This window comes from Gymnodraco acuticeps, unplaced genomic scaffold (assembly GCF_902827175.1).
Source record: "Gymnodraco acuticeps unplaced genomic scaffold, fGymAcu1.1, whole genome shotgun sequence".
Classification (NCBI taxonomy): Eukaryota; Metazoa; Chordata; class Actinopteri; order Perciformes; family Bathydraconidae; genus Gymnodraco; species Gymnodraco acuticeps.
Window position 1 is genome coordinate 824365 of NW_022990082.1, and position 27121 is coordinate 851485.

At 43.2% G+C, this 27121-nt stretch overlaps 1 protein-coding gene across 8 annotated transcripts in view; it reads left to right on the forward strand.

Annotated features, from left to right (window-relative positions):
- Nucleotides 1-27121, forward strand: part of celf5a (cugbp, Elav-like family member 5a) — a 199552-nt gene that overhangs the window by 90532 nt on the left and 81899 nt on the right. For all 8 annotated transcript variants that reach the window (XM_034216214.1, XM_034216216.1, XM_034216217.1 and 5 more), the window contains exon 3: nucleotides 20536-20584. In XM_034216214.1, the coding sequence (XP_034072105.1) occupies nucleotides 20536-20584 (49 nt within the window). The remainder of the gene's footprint in view (nucleotides 1-20535; nucleotides 20585-27121) is intronic.

A 27121-nucleotide genomic window follows, 5' to 3' on the forward strand; every position in this document is an offset into this window, starting at 1 on the left:
TTACATATAAATGAAAGTTGCCGATCACACGCTGCTGACCCCATTTATTTCAGCGGACAGACAGACAGGCAGGCAAGGCAAGCGCAAGCGAGTTGCCGAATTACTCCAAATTACCGCATTTCCATCTCCACATCAGGCCTGTCAGCCCTGCAACCATCGTCCCGCTAGTTTTTGTGCCTCCCCCCTTCTCCTTCATGCACCCACCACCCGGTCTGGAGTGACTCTAATTGGTAACGGTGAATTTAAAGGACCTGTCAGGGGCTGAGGCTGTCACCACCCAGGACAGCGCAGCAAAGGAACAACATAGCCAGCTTATCACAGCGCAGCGCAGCGCAGCACAGAAACAACTGAGTCAGGTTAGCATAGCACACAAACCTCACAGTAGACTTTGCATATCTATCTTGGAATAACACAGCGTAAAGGCGTCGACCCAGCTCACCCTCAGGCACACGTTTATGTTGGATGCAACACCCTGTGCCACGCTCTCTGTTTTTCTTTCACCAGGTATATGCTTTTTCATTGTTTATCCTTGTTTTCTAATCCATCTGTCTTGGAGACCATCATTTCTAATAAGGCAACAAGGTTTTTCTCTTCTTCCTCCCATTTTCCCACAATTACCATGCTCCATTCCTACGCTATTGGTTTGCACGGGCATTTGGATTTAAATCCTGAGCCATATGACCTGCTAGCATCTTCATACGACCATTTACATAGACATACGATCACTGAAGACACACACACACACACACACACACACACACACACACACACACACACACACACACACACACACACACACACACACACACACACACACACACACACACACACACACACACACACACACACACAGTATAGCCTTAAGTATGGTATGATTTTACAAGGCAGATTGTAAAACTACAGGCCAGCATGATCTTAATGTGACAGCTGTGTCCTTTTCCAGGCGACAACACGCACACACACACACACACACACACACACACACACACACACACACACACACACACACACACACACACTGGGTGTCTCCCAACAAAAGATAGTATTTCCTCCTATTATAAGAAAGAGAGCATCCTCATGGAGAAAGGCAGCAGAGCTTGTGCTTGTATGCTTTACTTAGCTGGTAACACAGCCTCCCTTCCTACTTATTTGTCTCTTCCCTGTCTCATTCTTGGCTAGCCAAGCACACACCCTTATTAGTTCATTAAAAACAGTATGCCGCTGCTGTCTGACTTTGGTACAAGCAAGGGACAGAAAAGAGGAAAAGAAAAGGGGAGAGAGTCAAAACACCACTCTCTAATTACTCAAGATTGATGCATCCAGTGAACATCCTGGTAATCAGTGTTGTTTTTATTTGTTTAATGGTAGGACAGGGATCGCAGGCAGGCTGACCCTCTGTGATCATTAACAGAATGAATGCCAGCAGCAGCACACACATCTCCTCTCTGCTTTCTTAGTGTTAGTGTTGGTCTGTGAATTCATATATATGTGTGTTCACACATGTTGTTTTATTTTTAATTAACTTTACATCAGTGAGGACTGGAATGAACCTACTGTACCATTCTGTATGAGATCCATCCAATGCAGAGTTCATGCACTTGGCTGTCATCATATACCATTTATAAAGTATGCCATATTAATTTTTTTTATGAATGACTTGATAGTGGTGTTATCTATATTTGTGCATACAGCTAAGAATGCACGTGCCTAAAGATATGAAAATATCTCAGACTAAAAGTAGACTTTTAAATAATTTGTACTAAGTTAGAGACTTTATGTTTACTTAGTACGCTTTAGAAAGTAAAAACCTTAATGGTTAATCTTTTTTTTAAATAATTTATTTTAAACATATTTTCAGCATTTCTTTAGCTGAAGTGTTTGTGATGTATTTGCAGATACACATCTCCATAATTGGAACAAGCCAATATCAAATAAATGATCAGGGAGCTATAGTGTTGTTGAGATATTATTATTCAGAAGTATTGGTATAGCTATATCATATGCCGCTCTCGATATATATTTGTTTTTGCTAAGCTATGTCTGTGTTCATCTGAGTCTTTATTCTCCATCTGCTGTTGTCCTAAGGGGAAGTGACAGTGCACATTCATTTCCATTGTACGAGGTTACTGTAAGGGCCATATGGGTTTGGGTGAAGTCATGGGAAAAAAGGGCGGGCAGAGTGTAATGGATGCAGCCACTTGAAAATATATTACTCTCATTTCATGGTAATTAATTAACGTACAGTAGCTGTTTGCTGGGGATCTCCACCATGCCCCCGGGGGCTGACAGGCCATGAAACTGCAAATGTCATGACTCCCACTGACAGGAGGAAGGAGGATAGGCTTAGATGGGTCAATGAGTAATTAAAGTTATAGAGGAAATGGACTTAGTGTTAGGGAAGACACCATATTTACAACTTTATATTACATGCCCAGAGCTAGCTGTTATATTTATCAGCAATGCCTGTTAAAGGTGGGGTAGGTAAGTTTGAGAAACCGGCTCGAGATACACTTTTTGTTATATTCCATGGAATGCTCTTAACATCCCGATAGCAATGAATATCATCTCTTTCGACTCCACTTCGAGCGATAGAACTTTTAACAAAGCACTTATATACTAATAAAGGACTGGCTTATCTAAAGCCAGTTGAGTAGCACTTGAACTGTTTTGGCTCTATGAAACCTGATGTACTTATATGACTCTGTTTTCTTCAAGGTTGTGTCTTCCTGGTCGAATGTACTTATTGTAAGTCGCTTTGGATAAAAGCGTCAGCTAAATGCAATGTAATGTAATATCTTAAGTGCTTTGACAAAAAATCCATAAAAAAAAACGTCATCTGTGGAAGCCGTAATACTGTAAAAACCACAACCAATCATCTGAGTCGGCCCGGCTAAAGTAACTGGATGGCCTACCTGCCTGTCAGCCTTCCGTCTGTGCACAAACTTATCTCGTGCCCTCATTGATCATGTGCGCGTTCGTGTGTGTTGGAGGAGGGGCTCTGTAAGGAAGTGGCAGATTTTTTCCGGTTGTGTATTTTCAAATTCTAGCGCACTCGAGCTGGTTTCTCCAAAATTACCTACCCCACCTTTAAGCTATGGGTTTGAAATGAACCTTTAAGCCTGCCACCAAGTTTCTGAAACTTGTGTCTCAAACTCCAAACTTTAGTGTTGGTGTGATAGAGAAAATCCACTAAAAGATAAGCAGCAGAAAACTCTAAAGTCCTATGCATATATATTCCGGGTATATGTGACACACAGTAGAGCACAGAGAGAGTAAAAGTGGGAGTAAAATATGCAAAGGTCTAAATCCTCTCTTCATCTTCATCAGGAGCTCTTAAGACTCTCTGAGACACGTTCCCTCTGGTGACCAAAATGTTGGCTGCACGCATCGCTCACTCATATGTGTGTGTGTGTGTGTGTGTGTGTGTGTGTGTGTGTGTGTGTGTGTGTGAAGGTGTTTATAGTGGCTTAACAGCCTGTGCAGCCTGTCTACAAGCGGAACATAAGAAACGATTTGTGCTATGAATCATGGGTTTCACTGCTCCACACTGCTGCAGGATGTCTGGGGTGTTAATGAAGGCCTACAATTGCCACTATATCTTTCAACTGAGAGTAAAAAGAAGATAATTCCAAATATGCGAGAGGAAGGCAAGAGTCTACTTTAAACGAGGGACTGAGGAGTTGGAAGAAGAGGAAGGAAGCAAACAACAGCTGTGTGGACTGCTTTACATTTGAAAAAGCCCTATAAAACCAATTTTAAGAGCTAAAATGTGGCTAAGCTATACCACCATATTTTGGCACATTCTCATCAATTTTTCCCAGCATGTTTTTGTTTCTCAGTCTCTAAGTGTATGTTTTGTATATATCCCAACCACACCCAGTACATGGCAGAGGAATGTGAAGGCATTTTGAAGCTAGCCGTCCTACCTCAGGCTAACCTCCAGCAGCCCCAGCGATGTAGTGTCAGCAATGACATTGGGATTCTATTAGCAGGTTGTGCGAGGCTCTGGCCCCCTGCCCTGTGGTGAGACCTACCATTGATCTGTCATGGGAGATGGCTGCTCCCCGCTCCTCACTCCCATAGGGCTCAATTTGAACCTCTCCAAAAAACCAGGACCGAACCCTCTGCTTGAAATCTACCTGGGGAGCGGAGAGCGGAGGAGTCAAGGTCATGCGCGACACCGCTGTGCAGATAAAGACGACTGCCTATGGTCGACACAGACCATAATGGCCAGTGAAAAGTGAGGTTATTTGTTATCGATTCCCAATGAGGGAATACACCGGGTCTATATACTGCTGTTTATGGCTGGGCCCTGTGTGTGTGTGTGTGTGTGTGTGTGTGTGTGTGTGTGTGTGTGTGTGGTGTGTGTGTGTGTGTGTGTGGTGTGTGTGTGTGTGTGTGTGTGTGTTGTGTGTGTGTGTGTGTGTGTGTGTGTGTGTGTGTGTGTGTGTGTGTGTGTGTGTGTGTGTGTGTGTGTGTGTGTGTGTGTGTGTGTGTGTGTGTGTGTGTGTGTGTGTGTGTGTGTGTGTGTGTGTGTGTGTGTGTGTGTGTGTGTGTGTGTGTGTGTGTGTGTGTGTGTGTGTGTGTGTGTGTGTGTGTGTGTGTGTGTGTGTGTGTGTGTGTGTGTGTGTGTGTGTGTGTGTGTGTGTGTGTGCACCAGACGGTCAATGCGAGGCCGAGAGAATTCTCTGAAGGACGGCGAAAATAAATGAAAGTCTTTCTGTCACACCCTGGCTCTCTCTCCTTCTATTTTGAATGAGTGCATAGTGATCTGTTTTCCCAGCCTCATTTGTATTTTTACTGAATTACCCCGGATACGCAACCTGAACCCACTTATGCATGTCACTTAGCGTTTGTTGAAGTTAGGCGAGACAGGGTCCTCATCAGGTTTCAATGAGGGAGGCTATGGCTAAGTGGCCACTTGTCATGTTTATTTCTTTTTGTCCCTGATTCCCACATGATGCCTTTGTTGGCTGTCCAAGTTGTTTAGAAAGAAAGGGAAGAGAGAAGGGATGATGGAGGCGTAAATACTATCATATATTGTCTGCTGTGTTTCATAAACTTTTAAGTGTTTAACTTTTCTATTTCGATATGGCTTGTTTTTGTATGGTATGAGTATAAAGCATGGACTCTTTAAGAGGTTACATAAACGAATAGCGTTCCTCCCGTTGTGAATTTAATGTGTTTACATAAATTCATGGAATCTTTTAATCCTTTTTGACTTACACAGTATGAAACGATGCTATAAGGAACACAGCGGTGTATGTGAATTAACAGTATGAAAGTACAAACAGAACAGAATATTGAAATTGCCCCCACAGGCGATCCTCTGCTGGGGCAGCGAGACACTTCCTGGTGCTGCTCCATTTCATATGTATGAAAATCTCTCACGGATCCATGATATACATTATAGATGAGGGCTCCCGTTCTGCACCCTAGTCACTGGAGCAGAATCTTTCCATGATACGCACCCCCAACACCTCCCCAACCCCCATTGCTGCCACTCCTCTCCTCTCTTTCTCATCCCTCTCTCTAATAATGTCTCCTTCCATATGCCCCCCTGGTAGGAGCGTTGTTCCATCCCTCACCAGCTCCCTTTTATCCCTTTCCAGCCCTTTGGTCTCCTATCAATTCATCCTTCCATAAGTCTACATCTTTACTTCCACCCATCCGCCCTTCCTTCCTTCACTTATAATCTGCCCCTCCCCCATCCCATGTAGCGAGCAAGCGAGGAACATGTGACCAGCAAGGTGGGAGCCTGCTGGCCCCCATCCCCGCAGTGCCACCATACGTTGATTTGTCTCCTCCGGTTCCATATTGATTTTGTTTTAAACAAGGGGAAAAACACAAGAAGAATGAGCTGCCGGAGGTGACACGTAATACAAAAAAAAAGGTGGAAAGGGAGTGAAGGGGAAGGAAAGAGAAAAGAAGATAAGTGCTTTTATGTATCAAATCTGAGTTGGGTCCCAGGGGATTATCAGGAGGAACTGTACAGAAGGTGAAGTGAAAAAGAAAGGGTCAAAAGGGAGGAACCGGAGATGAAGACAGAGAGATAGTGTGATATATTTTATTTAAAAATCTCTTTTTATTCCCACCCCTTACTTTGTGCTTGCTAAATGAGTTTTGGGGTTTGGCTATGTGGCAAATGCATCTCATTCTCTGTCATGGTACAGTTCCTGCCTTAAAATGATTCTCTGCTTAGTTCAATTTAAGTTGTGTGCAGAATAATCGATCCCCCCATTAATTCTACTTAGCTGAGCTTCACAGTACAAGCCCGGGCTTGACTGGTCCACCAAGGCCAGCGCTTCTGAAAGGCTGACCTTTACACGGCTCGGACTGCCATTGATTTTCAGCAGGACTTATTTCATGAACTGGGGTTTGGGACAGGACGCCCAGATGAAGATGAACTATGAGGCAAAATCTGTTTCTTTAGGCCTTCTCATTTGCTCTGCACTCGTCCTTCTTTCTTTCTCCCTCTTTACTTTGGAATCAGTACTTTACACCGACTGAGCTCTGTGGGTGGTGTAGTCTGAGAGCAAATAAAGCGTCCCCTGTGCGACCCCCCCTTGAGCTAAGAGCCCCCTGTGTCCTGTCAGTGGAGTGTTGGAGTGTGTGTGCACTTTATGTCCATGCTTTAGTGTTTACGTATACATGTTCCGGTCCATGCTCGAGTGTATGTAGGTTACATTGTTAAGTGCTTCAGGAGGGCTCTCTCTGTGACATGGCCCCTCGGTATTTGCAGTTAGGACATAATGCAAAGCAGAAAGTGTGAACAAGCCATTAGAGCTCCCAGGATTGCACTCGGAACCAAAGATTCGAGGAAAATAATTCTGACCTCCTAAAACGACAGACACAACGTCCACCTTCGAGCCTTTAGGGGTGAAGAGGAGAGAAAAGAAATAAGAGAATCAATCTCAAATCCCTCAATGTAATTTCAGTAGGATTTAAGGTCCTATATTGCACCATGTTAAATCTTTAAGTCCTAATTGTTAGATGAATGTGCTAAGATGAACATCATTCAAATAAAAAAAAACAGGGAGGCCTGTGGGTTGTGAGTTGGTATTCGGATCAGGAGGTCACAGGTTCAAACCCCACTGCTATCAGCATGTCGTTGTGTCCCTGGGCAAGACACTTCACCCCAAATTGCTCCTGCGGGGATTGTCCACAGTATTGAGTATGTAAGTCGCTTTGGATAAAAGCGTCTAACAAGTGACATGTAACATGTAACATAAATAATACAAACTAAGACAAGAAGGGGAGGAAGTGTAGGAGGCTTCTGAGTGTGATTCAGCTCGAGTTCAAACAGAGTGCACACACTGTCTCCCTTTCTCTCTCTTCCTCCCCTGCATAAGCGGTATATTAGTGACTATTGACTGTAAAAACCATCTTTAATTGTAATACCAGCCCATGAATACATGCATGCGTACACATGTCCGTGGGAGGCACGAGGGGCAGGTGAGGCGACGCGCTGTCAGGGATGCTGCAGTTGAAATGGATGTGGAATGAGGGCACTGGTGGGGCTGACGGGGTCGACAGGTGTGTAGCATTTCCACTGCACTTCAAGTTTAGGCATCATCATTTCATGATGGGGCTCATCTCTCACTTGAGGTCTTGACAGGTCCCAACTTGGGACTCTGAATATCTAAAATAGATATGCAGTACTTCTCTTGACCTGCTAGAAACACATTCATCCCATACTATCCCAAACTATAGGCGCGTTCACACCAAGTACTTTTCCCACAAAGGTTCCTGAGAACTCTTTAGTTCTCATGAACTAAGTACAGATCGCGTTCACACCGGAAATTAGTTCCTGGGGGTGGATTAGGCAAATTAAGCCGCTGACATCACTTCTTCTTCTTCTGCTTTGGGTTTACTGGCGTCCAAAATCCCCGGCCGGAAGTCCCCGGAGTTAGGGACTGGCTCTATGGACTGGCCTTCCGAGTGAACGGCCAGAACGCCGACACCTCCTCATCTCCACCGCTCTCATGTTTTATTTTGTGTTGTCATAAGTTAGTCTCTCTGCGTTTCTGCGCTGGGCTAATGCTAATGCTAATAATGCAATGCAAGGATAATAAAATGGCGGCTTCACAAAAGTTTTTGGGAGTTTGACGGGGCGTGGTTTGCATTCCGCCCAGCCAATCAGACACAGGAACCTTTTTCTCCCACGAAAGTCCCTGCTCTCTAGCAGGGACTGAAAAGGGGGAAAAAAAGGTTCTCTAGAACTAATTTAGTTCCTGGGACTTTTTGGTGTGAACGCAACTAAATCGTAGTTCTCAGGAACCTTTATGGGAAAAGTACTTGGTGTGAACGCGCCTTATATATCACAGAGACTTGAAATGAGGTTGTAACCTCTGCTACTTTCTAAAAACCTCATGCAGTACGTGACACAACTTTCTTTAGTCCTCACTCGTCAACATTTAAATGTTAACACGTACAAATTCTGCCCAAAGCCACATCCTCTCCCCCACTCCAAACCCCACCAATAATAACCGCCACCCCAAGGCCTTTGGAGGTAGTGTGGACTGGGAGTTTGCAGAGACACTTTCGATTTATTTTCCGCTCCAATGCTTCTTGTTCTCACTTCGTCAGAGTGTGTTTGCTGTAGATTGGTAGAAATGGCAAGAGGTCAGGCCGGTGTTTTTCATGTCTGGCCCTCAGGTTCTGTGCAGTTCAAGGTTGAATTAGACACATTGAGAGGGTTCTTTGTGTATATTTTGCAAAACCATTTTACTGTGTTCCGGCATCAGACTCGAGTGGAGGAGGAGGAGGAGAAGAGAGACGGGGCTAGAAGACAGGCTTGTCCCTTTTGTTTTGTACTGAATGCGCTTATAGACAAGCAGGGATTTCTTCTAAGTGTCAGGATGAAACATAAGCAAGCTTTACAGCCAAGGGATGGAGTGGAGGGAGAGTGATGGAAGCAACAGAAGTCGCAGGTGACAGAATGTTGTGTGTGTGTGTGTGTGTGTGTGTGTGTGTGTGTGTGTGTGTGTGTGTGTGTGTGTGTGTGTGTGTGTGTGTGTGTGTGTGTGTGTGTGTGTGTGTGTGTGTGTGAGAGATAGAGAGACATGGGGTATTGATATGCTGGGAATGAAGCTCTGAGCAGATGGACAGCAGGCTGGCCCTGTGTCGATCCTGTGAGCTCTGGCTCCTTCTTGCCATCCCCCTTTGATGGACACTGACACAAATGAACACACACACACACACACACACACACACACACACACACACACACACACACACACACACACACACACACACATGAACCAGGCTACAAGTCCAGATCTCACCAACTTGATAATGGTCCTATAGGAAAACAAATGGTGTAACCTCCTATCATTAATAAGCAGTATGTCATACTGATTTGTAGCTATGGCAGATGTGTCTGCTTAATGAGACCGAATGGAGAAGACCTCCAGTGGCATCTCAGAGTAGACGGCAGGATTGTGGAAGAGGGTGTGTAGACTGGAAGCTTATAGAGAAAGGGATAGTTAAAGAAGACAACTTGTGATCACTTTGGAAATAATGCAATTAATTGAGGGTAGTAGTTTTACTACCTAAACTTCTGACGTAGGTTTGTGTCTCTTCCTGTCTGTATGTTTGAGTCTCTGTCCTGCTGGCATCCCTCAGACTTCTCTCCAGTTCAGTTCCAACATGCTTGGCTGCGCTGCTCTCTCTCCCTCCTTCCGTCCATCTCTATCCTCCTCTGGCTTCATCTTGTCTTGGTCCTCTCCGCTCCTACGAGGGGTGGCATAGGGAGTGCAGGGGGAAAAAGTGCAAGTGTTGGTGAATTGCTAATAGGCAATCATAATGCTCAGGACAAGGATGCCTACTGGAGGTCCAGGGACCATTAAAGAAACGTCAACTCGGCATAGGTAGGCCAAGAATTATGAGTCAGTGGACAGGCAACAACTCTTGGCTCTTATTGGTCAGGGCAGCGGGCTGTAATCTGTCACAATCCTGGAGTTGCTGTGACAGCAGCAGGAGCATTCTGGGCTCAACACAGAGGGTAAAGGAAGCATGCAGCTAGGGGGAGTGTGTGTGTGTGTGTGTGTGTGTGTGTGTGTGTGTGTGTGTGTGTGTGTGTGTGTGTGTGTGTGTGTGTGTGTGTGTGTGTGTGTGTGTGTGTGTGTGTGTGTGTGTTGTGTGTGTGTGGTGTGTGTGTGTGTGTGTGTGTGTGTGTGTGTGTGTGTGTGTAGTGTGTGTGTGTGTGTGTGTGTGTGTGTGTGTGTGTGTGTGTGTGTGTGTGTGTGTGTGTGTCCACGTATAAGCCTGTCTGAGTGTGGTGGACTGCATGTAAGGCTGTGCAATAAGCGGAAAATGGAAGGAAACTGACTTCATCACTATCTCGCACAACTTAATTTAATAATGTTTGTATATTCAGAAAATGGATTCGATAAGTCAACTGTAGCATTCCCTATTAATGCTCCTGAAAGTACAAGAATGAATTACATTTAATCCTAAATACAAACAACTTGCGTCAGTTATGTGGCTTTAATCCAATCTGGCGAAGTCAAGTCAGCATTGTTCCACCAGCTTTAAGCAATTAAAATAAAAAACATTTGAGTTCAGTTGAACTGGGATAACTCAAATATTGAATCCTAAATGTTGGAGAAAATGCAGCTGGCGTTGTACTAACAAAGGTTTGCCATATGATTTATGTGGGCACAATTTGGCATCAGAAGACACAGTGTTGAAAAATATATTGGAAAAAGGTCTATTGGAAACATGAGCAATTTCTCTCATCACCTGGAGCACAACCAAGTCATAAAATATGAATATGTGCATCAGAATCAGAATACCTTTATTAGTCCCACAGAGGGGAAATGTGCATCGTTACAGCAGGAAAGAGCCACAGACAGCTTAATGTTACATATGTTAAAAAAAAGTACTAAGTTACGATATAATTTTAAAAAAAGATTCGAAATACAAATCCTGTAACAGTTCTTAGGATTGAGCAGCCAGGTATAAGCCATGCATGTGAGGGAAGAAATTACGGACAATCACACATTTGTCGAGATCATGTCTTGCCTGCTACACAAACGTTTGATAACGTCACTTCAAACCAAAATGTGCCACATGTTGAATGAGATCCTATTTTAAACAAAGCATGCATTGACAATGATTCTGTTCTTAGGCAAGAAAACATGTAATAGTTCCCAAAACTACAGAATTTAACAGTAATATAGAAAGGAATTTCTGTTCATTGTTACCATACTGCGAAGATGGCATATCTGGAGATCTCTTGTATTTAAAGAGAGACTGTAAATGCACATGTACTGTGCCGCTGTGCCTGGGTGCGCACAGGCTGTACACGATGTTGTACATCCATACCGGACATAATCTTCAAAGCAAATATCAGGCAGGAGCCGGATAGGGAACATGGCGTCAGTGCATAAGGGCACCTTTAAACATTAAAGCCTCACACAAGTGTAGATCTGTAATTCTGTCACGGAACATATCCTCTGCTATTTTGCTACTTCCTGCTTGCTCCGGACGCTCACTCTGGTGCATGCTGGGATTGGCATGATGTTGCCCTTCTGAAGCCACTGGTTTGGGTCCGTCGTCATGATCTTATCTTTCTAAGGACAGTTCCTCAAAACAGTGTGTGTGTGTGTTGTGTGTGTGTGTGTGTGTGATGTGAGCCCACCAAAAGCTTAAGCCTCCAGTGTGCTGCGCAGATAAGATTCATTAGATAGGTCGGTAAATGCAGGAGAGAGGCCAAGCGAGGCAGACGGAGAGAGAGAGTTTGAGCTCGCTGCTGCTCCAGCATTTGTTGACACAGATTTACAATGAGTGTCCCACTGCTTCACGCATTACAGTAACGCGCCATGTCAATAGCTCTCTGGGCTTGAAAAGCAACCGTGCCAAAGATGTCTGGGAGTGATGGCCTCCCCCTGATAACCAAAGTGTGGCTCACAAGTCTGGAAGTGGAGGGAGAAGGAAAGGGCAGTAAATGGAGAAATACATATTTGTTTTAAATAATAATAATCCTTATATTTATTATAGCGCTTTATCAATGACTCTCAAAGCGCTTTACAAATACACATTGCACATACAGATCATACATGTAATGGTCATCTACTGTGGACAATACCCACAGGAGCAAATTCGGGTGAAGTGTCTTGCCCAAGGACACAACAGCCTGACGCAGTGGGGCGGGAGGGGGTTTCGAACTGGAGTTCCCCAACGCCCCCTTGATCTGATGATCAAACGCACAGACCACTGCGCCACCCGTTTTATTTGTCTTATTAATAAATCCCAAACCACACTTCTCATTCAATCTCTACATCTTCTCAAGCATCTCTCATTAGTTTTGATGTTTCTGTCAGTTCCCTATGATCCCTGTTCCTCCCTCTCTTACCCCTCTCTCCCTCTCTTTATCTCTTGGACGCCCCGCTACAGGCTCAGTAGGACAGGATTTAGGCATTAGCTCAATCCCCCTCATGATTGCACACTGTTTCTGTCTTTTATGGACTCAGAGTCCCTAACACAAGTAGCGGTGGAGAGCTTATACTCCACAAGACAGGAAGACATAATCAAGAAGACGGACAAACATGGCGTGAGAGCCTGTGTGTGTGTGTGTGTGTGTGTGTGTGTGTGTGTGTGTGTGTGTGTGTGTGTGTGTGTGTGTCTGTGTGTGTGTGTAGGGTAGGGACAGCAGAGGTGGGAGAATAATTCAGATATTGTACTTAAGTAGAAGTAGAAGTACCAGAGTGTAGGAATACCCTGTTTCAAGTCAATATACAAAGGTATTTGTATCACAAATTTGGTACTTAAAGTACCAAATGTAAAAGTACTCATTATGCTGATCGGCCAGTTTGAATTTACTTTGTATGCTGCAGGGTAGCTTGTGAATGTTACTCCAGGTGTAACTAAAGTATAATTCACATCATTAACCCTATTCTGAAACTAACTCAAGGTATTGAATATTACAGTACTTGAGTAAATGTTCTTAGTTACTTTACACCACTGAGGGGCAGTTATAAGCACACTCAGCGGTTGAGGTTGAGGTTTTCATGAGTATTTTCAGTATATCAAACCCTTTACAGAAGTAATAAAGATTTTGATGAGAACCAACAGCCTGTGCCATGCAGCTTGGTCTGCTGAGTCATGGGGCCACAAATGAGGTGGTTTTGATGTGTGACATTCACCTTCATGAAATCTTGATGAGAGCTGAGTTCTGCTCTGTGTGTAATGAGGGCTGGAGCAGTCAGACAGCTGGCCGACCACTTCAGCTAGTAAAGCAATGATAATAGAGGGGGTTGGAAAGGCTTTTGGAAAGCACTCGCTGGATGAACTTCAGGCTGTTCCACGGAGGCAGTTAATGTTTTGGGGAAAGAGATAAACAGGAACTTGGATGGCATCAGACAACAGAAGGTCTAACGGTCTTAATCAGAGATGTAGTAGTGGTGCTAGTACTAATGGTACTACAGATAGCACATGTTTACGAGTTAGCAGTGGCCTCATTGCTAATTTGTGTATTTAAAGGAAGCATTCAATGTAACAGATGGATATCAACAGTTTCCCCCCCCCCCAAAAGGAGCCATTCAGCCTTTGAAACAAGTAATTTAACTACAAAGCAAAAACAAGAGTGTGCATTTGTGTCCCTAATTATTCAGAATGCAAGTTCAGTTGTTTCTGTATTCAAAATGGATGTAGCATTATGGAGCAGGACTACGATGTGATATGGACTAGCTGAGGTTTACAGGAGTCTGTCAGTCCATGTCAGCGCCTCCAGCTGTAAATCCTGTTGGTTCTGATAGGAATCCTAAAGCTTATAGTGGCTGCCATCTCCTTAGCACTGACTGATGCCTCTTATCAGGACCACCACACCGCTGCCGCCAGCACATTCTCACATATGGCTAAATTATAACCCCCTCGGTCAAACATTTTCCCACATGCCTCCGAACATACATTATATGGCCATGCTCACACAGATTCAGTATATCCACACATGGCCAGGCAGTACAGTATATCAAGGTCATACTGCAGTTAGATATCCACATGTCACTCACTTATACTTACATAAACATGGCATTCATATAGCAGCGTGTATTTAAGCAGATCTTGTTATTCACAAAAACCCACATGTGAACTTAAGATGTGTAAGAAACACTCATTATAAGCTCAAAACATACAGGAATTTGTTCTTGATTAAATATACTGTATTTCCCACAACCTTTCTATACTAACAAGGGACTACAGTTGGTTGTCGACTATTCATTTTACATTACATTACATTGCATTTAGCTGACGCTTTTATCCAAAGCGACTTACAATAAGTACATTCGACCAGGAAGACACAACCTTGAAGAAAACAGAATCATATAAGTACATCAGGTTTCATAGAGCCAAACATTTCAAGTGCTACTCAACTGGCTTTAGATAAGCCAGTCCTTTATTAGTATATAAGTGCTTTGTTAGCAGTTCTTTGTTAGTAATTCTATCGCTCGAAGTGGAGTCGAAAGAGATGAGTTTTCAGTTTGCGCCGGAAGGTGTGTAAGCTTTCTGCTGTCCTGATGTCAATGGGGAGCTCATTCCACCATCTTGGAGCCAGGATAGCAAACCCACGTGTTTTTGCTGATGGGAACTGGGGTCCCCCTCGCAGCGAGGGTGCAGCGAGTCGTTTGGCTGATGCAGAGCGTAGTGCACGTGCTGGGGTGTACGGTTTAACCATGTCCTGGATGTACGAAGGGCCAGATCCATTCGCAGCATGGTATGCAAGTACCAGTGTCTTGAAGTGGATTCTAGCAGTTACCGGAAGCCAGTGAAGGGAGCGGAGGAGCGGAGTGGTGTGGGAGAATTTAGGAAGGTTGAAGACCAGACGAGCCGCTGCATTCTGGATGAGCTGCAGAGGTCGGATGGCACATGCAGGTAGACCAGCCAGGAGGGAGTTGCAGTAGTCTAGGCGTGAGGTGACGAGAGCCTGGAGTCATTTCTCTGGCAATTTGTGATTCAACCATTTCCTTATAGTTTACAGACCAAACGACAGATAAATCAATAAAGAAAACAATGCAGGGTGAAGAACTCCACCAACACAACCTCTCCAAAGACTAAGATGATCGCTTTGAATACCAAACAAATTAAATGTTATGTAAAGATTGGACTTTTCTACTGCGAAGACTACGCACATGTACATTATGATGTGGGTAGTTTACTCTTTAGTGTAGATTGAATAACTTAAACCCAGAGTACTTGTTTTTTCTAATATTGTCAGTATTTGATTAGTTGAGCAAAAATGTGCATTGTTTCATAAAACACATCAATCAAATACTGCAAAACTTAAGCCTCAAAGTTTCTTGGGAAAGTGTTAAGATGTCTTTTCATATCCAGTTAATTTACAATATTAAGAAATAGTTCATTACCCAGCTCGACTAAGCCTATTAAATCTGATCTTCATTTGTAATTTGGCTTTTTTTTTTTATTGGTAATGAACAATTATTGTGATTGCAATGAAGCACTTCATAACTATAAATCATTACTCCACAGCTCTCTCTCTGCTCCTCTCTCCTTCTCTCTCCTCTACTGTATACAGTACAGATTTATTAGCTGAAGCCGGGGCCCCCGGACAGCCACCACTCAGCACTCCTTTAGATCAATAATTGGAAATATTAATTATATCAGCAGAGACGGCGCAGTCAGAAGCGGGCTGTTTATGCTCCTATTACGGAGCAGTGCAGCAACATGAGCTTTGATGGCCCGCTAATACGTATTAATGATCCCAGGACAAACATTACTCCATATTAAACCTGAGTGAAAGCCAGAAGACATCACACATATTGTTTGGCTATTAGAGTTATTTTATTGCAAGCACTGTAAGTAAGTGCTGTTCCATAACTGCTGTAAAAAGACTTTTACTACTGAGAGCTTCTGCAAAACTAGGACAAGATTGAGTGCAATTATATTCCTATTTACTGCATTCGGCTGTAGTGCAGGTCGGCTTTTTTTGAATTGTGTTAAAGTTAAGGACTATAAAAGTATTGAGGCTTGGAATTGAAACTCTTTCCAAAGCAGTATTATTGTCTTGCTACTGGAACTCTCTGGGGTCTCAGCCGAGAGAAGTCTGGGACTCGGTACATTTCTATCCAGCTAAACTCCACTAGTCATGAACTCATTACTGTCAGTGCCAACAGTGGACTCTATATCCTCCACACTACTAACAGGCCGAGTCCTGACTACAGTTCCTTGCTCTGTGTCATTTAAAATCAAACAGTGGAATGCCTTTGGTGGCCGCAGCCCAAGGCCTTGGTCCTTTCTGTGGCTAATAATAGTTTCATTAGAAAGACTTTACTTCCAAGCGAGGCCAAAGTTTGCACGAATACTGGCATATCATACAATCAGAGGAAGAGTGGATCTGTAAATGGATCATGTGTCTCTTAAAGGATGTTATTTGCCTTCTTTCTAAGACTAGTTTTGATTTTGATTTGATTATATTTATTTCAAATGTGTAATACAAAAATGTAACATGATAATTATTATGGATCGACCGATATGGCTTTTTCAAGGCCGATACCGATTATTAGTAATCAAGGAGACCGATAACCGATATTTGGAACCGATATACATTTGCAGTAAAATCTTGGTGTCAAAATGTAGAATAACACAACTTCTATGAAATGCCTTTTTATGTTTAATGAACTTTTCAACATCTTAAAACTGGTTTCCTCTCTGTGACCCTGAGTAAAGTAAATTAAGTAAAAAATAAAATAAAACCTACTAAAACTTGTTCTCAACTTCTGATATTTGAGTCTCACTCATTTAGTAGTCCCAATTCAGCAGCACCAGATTGTGGTGCAGAAAGCAGAGTTGCCGCGAGGCTCCACTAGCAGCCGTCACAGCCGTCCCAGCGCGTCCCAGTTTCTCCGCTGCGAGACGCTACCCTCAATACAAAATTGAGCAGTGTCAAATTGATATACAAAAATATTACTGATTCTAAATTATATATAAACAAATGATCTACTTAATTACACATCCGAAAAGTACTAGTCACATGTAGGCGCATCAATTGATAACTAGTTTGAGTTGAATAATCAGCAAAGAAAGGCAAACCAACAGGCAATGTGTGTATAATCCAGGCCCACTGCACACTTCAATGTGTACTTTAGGCCTGGGGGTTTATGTCTCACCCTCCATATAAAACAGCATACTAGTGCAAAGAGCTTTAATTCAACAGACTCAAGGCTTAACTTGGTAAATGAGTCGGCTAAATAAAAGCATATGGAACTATAGATCGTCAAAGCCCTGAGAGCAGCACAGTGTTGAGCGAGAGAGACAAGGAAAAGGATTGTCTACTAGAGGGGGAGATGAAGAAATGTTACTCATTTAAAGGTGAAGCCACTGCTTTGTTGTGAGTCATCAGACGAGCTTGTTTATTCAGATGAGTCAAAAGCATTCAGCTCACATTTACTTTAACCAGGCCTTTGAGCCTAATGGAAAACACCGTACATGTAAAAATGTCACTTATATAGTCAGAAAGGTGCCCCCCGTGTTCATGTTTGTCGTTTCTTTTTACATGTTATCTCAATTATTTAAAGCCTCTCACAGACACGTAAATGCACCATAAGTCAGCACAGACTTGTCAAATGAGGCTTTCGACTGTATGACCACACTTTGTTCACTGTACCGACCTTAACATTGTTTTCTTTACATAGATCTCGCCTGTCTGCATGGTCATTTTCAGACAATGCTAAAAAAAACACATTTAACAATAGTTGAACACAATTGATAGTGATAAAATCCAAAACCATGTATTTTAGCAAAGTGTTTTTCTGAGACCAGAGCTATGTTTTCCTCAGCGGTTGTCAAATACAAATAATACTGATTAAGTTCAGAAAGACCGAATGTTAGTAAAAGAAACAAATCTGGATTGAGCACATCAACGTTTTATTATATTAACACAGGGAAAGTCATATCATGTTTGGTCTCCTAAACCTTGTTAAATAACTCGAGGTATTTATAAAGTTTCTCTCCCAAGTTTAAAACGCTTTTTTTTAAACACATCTTTTGGTGGACTTATAATTGAAACAGTACATTTTAGGGAGGTTGATTGGTTAGTATTTAGTGATCGTATAGTGTAGATGTGCTGCTGTTTTTCTGTGTGTGTGTTTGAGAGAGACAAAGTGAAGGGCAGGAGGGTGGAGTCAGAAGAAGAAACGGAAAGTAATCTTATCTAAGAGCTGCAGGCGGCTCTCTTTCTCTCTGTCTGTACTGTATCTCTCTTTCCCTTTTCTCCATCTCTTGCTGTCTTTTTCCACAATCTCTCTTCTTCTGGTTCTCTGGTGTTACCCCCCCCCCCCCCCTTCACCTGAACGTCCGCACCACCACCGAATGATAACCATTACAATTCAAAACGGGTTGTGTTTTGTACAGGGAGCAGCATTGACTGTTCATTGTGGGTGTGTCGAGAAGCTCCGAGTGAAAACATGACCCACAGTATCTAGAGTTAATGAATGGTCTCCTAGGCAACAGCAGCACTCAATACATTTGACTTTAAATGACCATGTCTGTGCAGTGCGTGAGCATGCATAAAGTAAAAGTGTGCTTTGCAACTTCATTTCAACTGGAATTACGCAATTCTCTTAATATGTCTTCAAGAGGAATGGAACAAACTGAGAGGCATCAGTAGTGACTGTTCAGGACCATAATGCATTGCTCTCGGGCAAATAAATAGGCCATTAAGCTGGCATGTTGGAGGCTGAGCAGTAACTAGCTTTAAAGGGAGCTGACTCCCACGCACAGCCAACCCTGCAGAGCCGGCTGAGATCTTAGCATGGGAGAAGAGTCACAGCCGCAGATTTAGCCTCCTCCATCGTGCATTTGAACAGAAATCAACTGGCAGGATGGAAGCAACTTTTGTCCGTTTGACATGTCAAAGGCAAATTCAAAGATTTCCTGTGATGCAAAGTTATCTGCAAATTTGTCTCGCGGATGTTTTTTGCACCCATTCGGCGCTGTTTCTGTCTCAGAGGTTGCTTTGAACACGTGTGCGATGGTGTCGCGGTTGATTCTGTAATCTATCCGTACATGCTGCGGAGCAGGCGCCCTGTGGCTTGGCATTAGCATACTGTAGGGTTACTTTGCTCGTGTTTTACAAGGAAGAAGGCACTTGTAGATGGAGAGGGAGGAGGACGAACCAAGAAGCGAAAGCGTCAACCTTCACAAGCGTAGCATCCTTCCTGTTTTCCGACAAAGACTTAGCCACTGCTAGTTATTATTTACGATGGGTACATTTATGGAATAATTTCATTGAGGGAAGGTTACTCAGTTCTTCAAGGTGACAAAGGATACGTTTAGCACTTAATGAATCGGGCATGGGCCTCTCCCCCATATATCAGCATGTTATTAAGACATTTTAAAATCCCATTATGGTGTTTCTCCTTGAACATGTCATGCTTTTATTGGACTGCCCTGTCTTTAAATCTGACCTTTACAGTCCGACTCTGGTATCGAACAGCAAAAAGATACATGACAGGAAATAGAAGGAAATATATACAAATGTAGGAATAAAAACAGTGCTTTTCCATCGATCCGAATCGGATGCCTCGTAACGGTTTCAAGCTGTAAAAAGATGCTTAAATAGCAGCTACAAATTATTTACTGTTAAAGGTTGAGTGTGGTAAGAGGTTACTTTAATGTTCCTTTTAAACTTTTGGCCCCATTTAATTATGATATGTGTTTTTTTTATTGTTAAATCTATTTGTTTTGGACTGAATCATAGAAGAAAGGGCACTGGCATCAAATCAACGCACATAAATCACATAAATGATATTGCCAGCTCTATGCTCCGCTACAGTACATAATATTATATGTGCTGTGTGTGTGGGCGGGTTTGTAAACCATATGCATGCTAAATAGGTGACTAGGAGGCATGTGTTAAATTAAAGCTGTAACAAACATATTGTAAATCACAGCTAGGTCTCTCAAACTCCTTCCTATCTGGTGAAATTGTTCAGCTTGAACAACAATAATGGAAAAAGAAGGCGGTAAAATTGAGGAAGGAGGAGAGCGTGACACAAAGGCTGTGATGACAGAGGCATCTAATCCAGGCAATGCCATTCTTATCAGGGTCCAGTGGATTAGAGTGAGCCTCCTAACCAGAGAATCTTCCCAGGCAGACACTCTGCACAGCCCAGGGGCCGGATCAATAGGCCTGCATTGATCTCGCTCCTCCTGTGGCTGGATTCACTTTTAGTAGGACTGCCTCGGCCTCTATCACTTAGACACACATCGGCAGCCTTCTCCCTGCACCTGCCATGAAATACCACAAATACAAATGGACTTTCAGACACACACACTCCTTATTTGATATGGGGAACAGAGTTGTTTTGTTTACACTGAATAGCAGGCAGCAGAAACACTATGGTGTCAGGTCAACTTAGCCACATGATGGTGCTTCTGTTTTCTCTCCAGCTAAGGCACTTTGATCAGTGTCGCAGAGCAGCCATTGGTATGGGACAGAAGGTCTTGACACGTCTTGTTTTGTGGCCTTTTGTTGTAGCAACGACATCGCTAACCTCTCTGTTCTCTCTCCTCCAGATGACTCGCCCCATCCAGGTGAAACCGGCTGACAGCGAGAGCCGTGGAGGTAGTTGTCTTCTTTTCTCCATCATTTATTCATGTCCCCTTTTCATCTGCCTTATCTAGGCTAATTCTTTTCATTCTTTTCCTCTGATCTCATCTGTTCCACTGCTCGCGATGCTATATTTCTTCAGCCAACACTCTGTTTTATCTTATCCCAATTCCTTTATCGTGTTGCTGCGCTTACATACATAACGGTAGCAGTTCTACCACTCTTTCAGAAACTTGAAACCACACTGCATCTGAATGTATATTTAACACATAACGTGATATCAAACACAGATATTTCATTGGTTTGACTGCCAGTGGCAGTTTGTAGAAAGGTCTGTAATCTCACCTCATATTTTGTGTAGCGTTATGTAGTATTTGTTTCTGGTACAAATCCTTTGGGTTAGTGGATTCATCTCCCACGGTCTCATGCTGTGAGTGCCCTTGTACTGGATGTAATTGAATTAAGAGTCTGTGTTATTTAAGTATGCAAGGCTGTGATGGGTTTCCCCGCTGTCCATCTCTCTTTTCTTGTTCCCTATGCCAAGTCGCCATTATTGTTTGCATTGTAAATTACACAGTGATTAGGCTCAATGCAGTAACCTTAGCCCTGCAAGGCCCCGTTCAAAACCCACTCTGCTAGATCTGTGTGCCGCTGAAACACAAGAGTAAATGGTATAGAGGGACAGAAAAATAGAGCAAAAGCACATACAGCTTGCCAAACAATCAATACATTTGCAGGGTTCTTGCCAAGATCCTCATTACTTGGCCTTAAATCTGTCGTCTTTGATCTCTCCCGTTTTCAGAGGCTTTCATTTACTCCCTGCCTATCTGCATATATGTTAATGGGATGAGGAGGCATCCTTTAAGTCACTGTCAGAAACAATGAACCTTGCTGTTCTTTTTTGGTGTGCATCTAATGTGTCACCCCGTAACGAAGCAAGTCCCTTTTTGTTCTTGTTTAAAAGGAGCGTTGTTTCAAGTCTTTCTCTTTTTTCCTGTGGAAGAAGAGAGAGATTTTGGAAGTGAAAAACTGGCAGGGAAAGAAAATGCAAGCCTGAGGCCAAGTGCATAGTGTACATCTGCCTCGCTGCACTTCTGAGGCTTTACCTAAAAACCTCTGCCATTTTTGGGTGAATTGGGATGGCTGGCCACTTGGCTGCCTGTCAAATGCACACAATCTTCAAAGGACAGCGTAACCCCTTGAGATGGATGGAGGAAAGGCCAAGAAAGATCACTGTCAGTCCTCCATGTTCTCTTTCTTTCCTTCTCTCTTTCTTTGTGTTCACCTCATTGTCCCTCCTTCTCTCAACCATTCATTCGGAGCTTTAGGGGAGTGGTGAGACAAGCAAAAGGGTCTTGTGCTGTTAAGATTGATGTCCCCTATAGCTCCATTGATTTTGCCATTGTGGTGCTGTGTGTCCACATTAACAATGACACTCAGCTGTCTCTTTACTTGGTTGTGAGTGGCTGGATTTAAAGCTCCCATGGCACTTTGGTCCGTATGGGGTCCTCTTACTGGCCGGCCGTGGGGACCCCACTGAGGAACAAATGAGTGCTGGAACAGACCTGAGAGTTGCACATCATCTTAAATGACCAGGTCAGAGTGGCGCTGCAGGGGCAATCAAACACAAGCATGACTTTAACAGGATAGGAGGCTGACGTGAAAGATGGGAGAGGGAATGTTCGTAAATGGATCTCATCTTCATTTTGATCTTGTATTCTCATCCTTCCTCTAATTTGCTGGCTTGAATTCTTTCTGCGATCATCCTTGGCAAAGATAATTCGCTTTTCTCCATATCTGGTTCTGTCTTCAGCTGATGGACGGTGCTGCTGATGCGCCTCCATGGCCTACTTTTACAAGGCTTAGCTTCTTATTTGCTGTAAAAGATTAAAGAGAATTTTATTCCACGAGCTGTCTGAAATTGCCAGACCCTTTAATTATTGCTCTCCTTATTTCACATTGTGACAATTGGCAAGATTATATATATTTTTTTTTTGGGTCGCTATTTGCCTGCTGTCACTGGAACCCAGATCAATATCTTCAGGAATATAACTCAGCATGGTGTACAGGAGCTGGAGGAGTGGATGGAGCAAATATTAATTAGCCTCTCAGTGCAGTGGAGGGAGGGCCACTGGGGACAGAGCCAGGCTGGCCTGCTCTCTCAGGGGCCACACGGCTAGTCTGATAGGGGGCATCTATTCCTCAGTGCACACAGTCACACCACAGCACACAGTCATACTAATTAGTCCCTTGATCTCATTATGAGGAGGACTGTTCCGATCACCTCGCTAGCTTGGCTGTCCATTAGGGAAAGACCTGTTACTGGTTTAATGCCTGCTGGACCTGCGCTCCTCCAGGACCAACTCTCTGCTGTTATTAAGACCAGACAGGCCCAGAACACTACTTTCCCTGGTTTCTGTACAATATTAAACGGCTAGCCTATACTGATCAAACTGGAAGACAGTATATCATATTTTTCACCAATTCCACTAAATATTTAAGGGGCCCTATCTTGCTCATTTTCAAGTTCATATTTTTATATTCCACTACTGTGACATCTCTCCATGCTTTAATGTTCAAAAAGGTCCAGTCTGCTCTGATTGGTTAGCTGGCCAGCTCTGCTCAGAGATGTCCCGTCCCTTAGCCTCACGTACGATGTGTTGGAGCGCTAGCCAATAGAAGAGCGAGTTTTACATAGTGATATCACTATGTAACGGAAGTGTGGGAGAGAGAGAGAAACTCCCTCTGGAGGGAACTCAAGGATTTTAGCCTAAAAAAACAACCCATTAAAGAAGTAAGTAAACAAATGAACATATTGAAGTAGCGGCCAATTATAATGTATTCATGTTATTATATTATAATAACATGAATACATTGTAGAAAAGTGTATATTGCACATAACAATGATTATCTCTCAACACTGGCATGACAGGCTGAAGTAATGAAGTATCAGCCAATAGTAACAATGAGAAATTGCAAAATAGTTGATATTCAATCAAAACTGAGACTCCGGATATTTTCATAGCTTTCACCGTATCAGAATCAAACTAGTAGAAATGAAAGCACATCAGGCCACTAGGTAACTCTACTCAGGCCATACGAGTAAACCACCTTGCCTATAGAAATTAAAGGGAAATATACGGTAGAGTAAATCCATCCCAACACTCAGTCAGCCCCTGCTGCCGCCTAACAAAGACACACTGTGAAATGAATATTAATGGCCAATCACCTGCCTAATCTAGCAGAACAGCAGCCGCCACATATTGAGCCACGAGCACCGCGAACGTCACCGATGACGCAGAGCATTCTGGGATGTTTCTGCTGCGGAGGCGTTGACAGAGGTGCAGCGAGGAGGCAGCGGGGACCTGTCTCTCTCGTTTTCTCCTCACAGGTCTCTGATATGAAATAGATTGATTTTCCATCACATATGGCACTGATGACTGGCACTGACTGCTGCTGATATTTCATTTTTGAAGGGCTGTTCAGCGCCTCCTTAGAGGGCTTGGCGTCCTTACACGGGATAAATCAGCTTTAACCGCTTTGATTTCACCCCTGGCATCCACCATCACTATCTGCCCCTTCTTGTTTCCTTTTTGCAGGCTGACATGTCATTTGATTTGATTTTATATTCATATTTATTTAATTCGGATAATCTCAAAAGAGGAAGTTCTCCTGCTCTCTTTTCTGGCATCAGTGTGTCTTTGCATTTCTCATCACATTTCCTTGCTAAAACCATTGTTAAACATTTGAGCTCAGAGCTTTTTTCAGAAAGCAGAGAGAGGAGCAGGCTAGCTGTCAGCTGGGACTCTGTTGGTGTTGCAGCAGCGAGATCCACAGCCCACTGAGGAGGCCTGGATTAGAAACAGACTTTGGCCTTATCAAGGCATGCCTGCCGCCCACACACACACACACACACACACACACACACACACACACACACACACACACACACACACACACACACACACACACACACACACACACACACACACACACACACACACACACACACACACACACACACACATACAGCTCCGACACACACTAACACACACTCTCGCACACATGCATTTACTGGGAAGATGGAACATTTGTGCTCACACAGACGGACATGTCCAGTACATGGTCCTTAACAAAGTGACACATACACAGTTGACTTGGACAACTCGAGTTTTAAATTCAGCAGGATTTATTTTGAGTTTTGCTTCACGGCTCCGGTCTAATCACTGCCCACATATATTTTACATCAAGTACTAAGTAGTGGTGACTTATAACATAAAAGCAGAAGCAGTGCAGATGTAGGGAAGCTGTACAGAAAGAGAGAGGTAGAAATGGCACATTGTGCAGCTTAAATAGAGTGCCAGATTTAGAAGAATGTGTTTGGTTGGTGGTATGAGTAAGGCATGTCATATGTCTATGCATCATTGTAGATCTAGTCGACTGCTTGAACTAGCGCGCAGTAGGGCTGCTCGATTATGGCAAAAATCATAATCTCGATTATTTGGGTCAATAATTGTAATTGCGATTATTAAATGCGATTATTCATTGACTTTGAAAACATCCATTTATTGGAAAAAAAAAAATGTGAACAGTATGTTTTTAACAGTTGATTACCCTGAACTTTAAGTATAATTCAACTGAAAAACCAAAAAAAAAAAAAATTATAAATAAAAAAGTAATAATAAAAAAATAATCGTTTTATTTCGATTTCTTGTTTTCGTAATCGTTGCAAGCCATAATCATAATCGCGATTAAAATAGGATTACTTGAGCAGTCCTAGCGCGCAGCCTTCGCTTCATTTGATGGAATATTTTATGTTTTTTTTTCATGAGCCGTGTTCCATGTTTCCGGCTAAGCATCAGTGTTGTTTTGTGTTTGTATATTTTGTCCAACTGAAGGAGAATAAAAAAGGCTTGCTCCAGTTCACTGAGATGTGACGGAAGAAAGAGAGAGAGACAGGCAATACGTTCAATGAAGAGTTAGGACAAAAAAAGGGGAAGGATTGGGAATCTAGATTGAGAGAAAAGATTTACATGCACTGTTGCTGTTCTCTGCTCAGTTTCTGATGATGAATTTATCTGCCGTGAAAGACAACAGAGTGATCCATGTATTAAACATCAGTGGTGTTCTCCTTTCCTCACTCGGGAGACGAGCTCCCCATGTCAGAGCAGCTCAGTAATGAAGCAAGCAGGAAAGGCCTCTAAGCTCCACTGATCCCCTTTAGAAAAAGAGAGGAGGAATGAAGGAGAGAGGCGTAGTTGGAGGGAGACGAACGAGGGGGGAAAAGACGGATTGGTGAGAGTGGAGTGGTGAAGGAAGGGAATTCGTACTGAGAGACACAAAGTGGGTGAGAGAGAAGGGGGAAGCAGTGCAACATAAACAGAGAGAAGTGTGGATAAACCAGGCGAGAGGGAGGGGTGAAGCGCAAAGCGGAACAGTATATCTTCTCCCTTTGGAGAGGAGAAAACTAAAGATTACTGGTCACAATGTGCTTGGCTGGGCATAAATGGAGAGATCTTGAAATAGTAGGCTGTGGGGATCAGGGTGAGCTAATCCAGAGGTAAGGCCAGTAAGGTAAGGTCACATTCAGAGCTCACACTGCTTGACCAAATCCCCTCGTGTGCTCTTACACAAACAATTCTGATACACAGGCCTCGACTAGCCCAGAGTTCACTGTGCTAACTCAACCGAGTTGGCCTGGGATGCTCAGGTCACTCTGCCTGTAAGCTCTTAAATGTATACCCTCACATCAGCACAAAAGTGTTTTGTTTTAAAAGCAAAAGGATGGGGTAAGAGAGGTGGGAGACGGACAAGCGGCAGAACACCAGACAAACAGCGAGAGAAAGAGATGATGAAATCATTTCTGTAGGGATGCGCTTTTGCTCCTGAGGGTCAGATTGTGCTGAGGCTGTAGGAGTTATGCACAGTCAGTGGAAGAAGTAGATCACAACAGTTCGCTAATACACTCGGTAGGTGCAGATCAATTAGCCTTATCTTACAAACTACTAATGATAATACCAATGCAAAACTTGCTGACACGGCAAAGAACAACAAGAGGAAGCAGAGTGATGATGTAATGAATTTAGCGAGTTGGAAGATGCAGTATTTCTGCTAACAGTGTCTCATACGAAATAGACTATTACTGCAACTTCTGTGGTACACTCAGTCAGCACATCCACAGATGGAGGCAGCACAGACTACAAAACAGGAACACCTTATCATATTGCACGAGCTGACAACCAAATGTAGACATGGTGAGCATCACAAATGTGCCATTTACTGCGGAGATGTTGTATTTGATTGCATGATACTGTACAAGAGTTGCATCTACCCTTAGTGCTCACCTTTAAATATGCATAAATCAACTAAACACACATTGATCCTCACTGCCCTTTTTTTTAAAAACACATATCCCTTCCACTCCATCCCTTGTTCTTTGCGATGGTCTCGTTCCGTAGGCGGATCAGCAAAGGTTACTGTTGAACACAGAAAGGAAAGGTCAGAAATCATGTTTAGTTTTCCTGGGGCGGGGAGGTAATTCCAGCCAGCAGA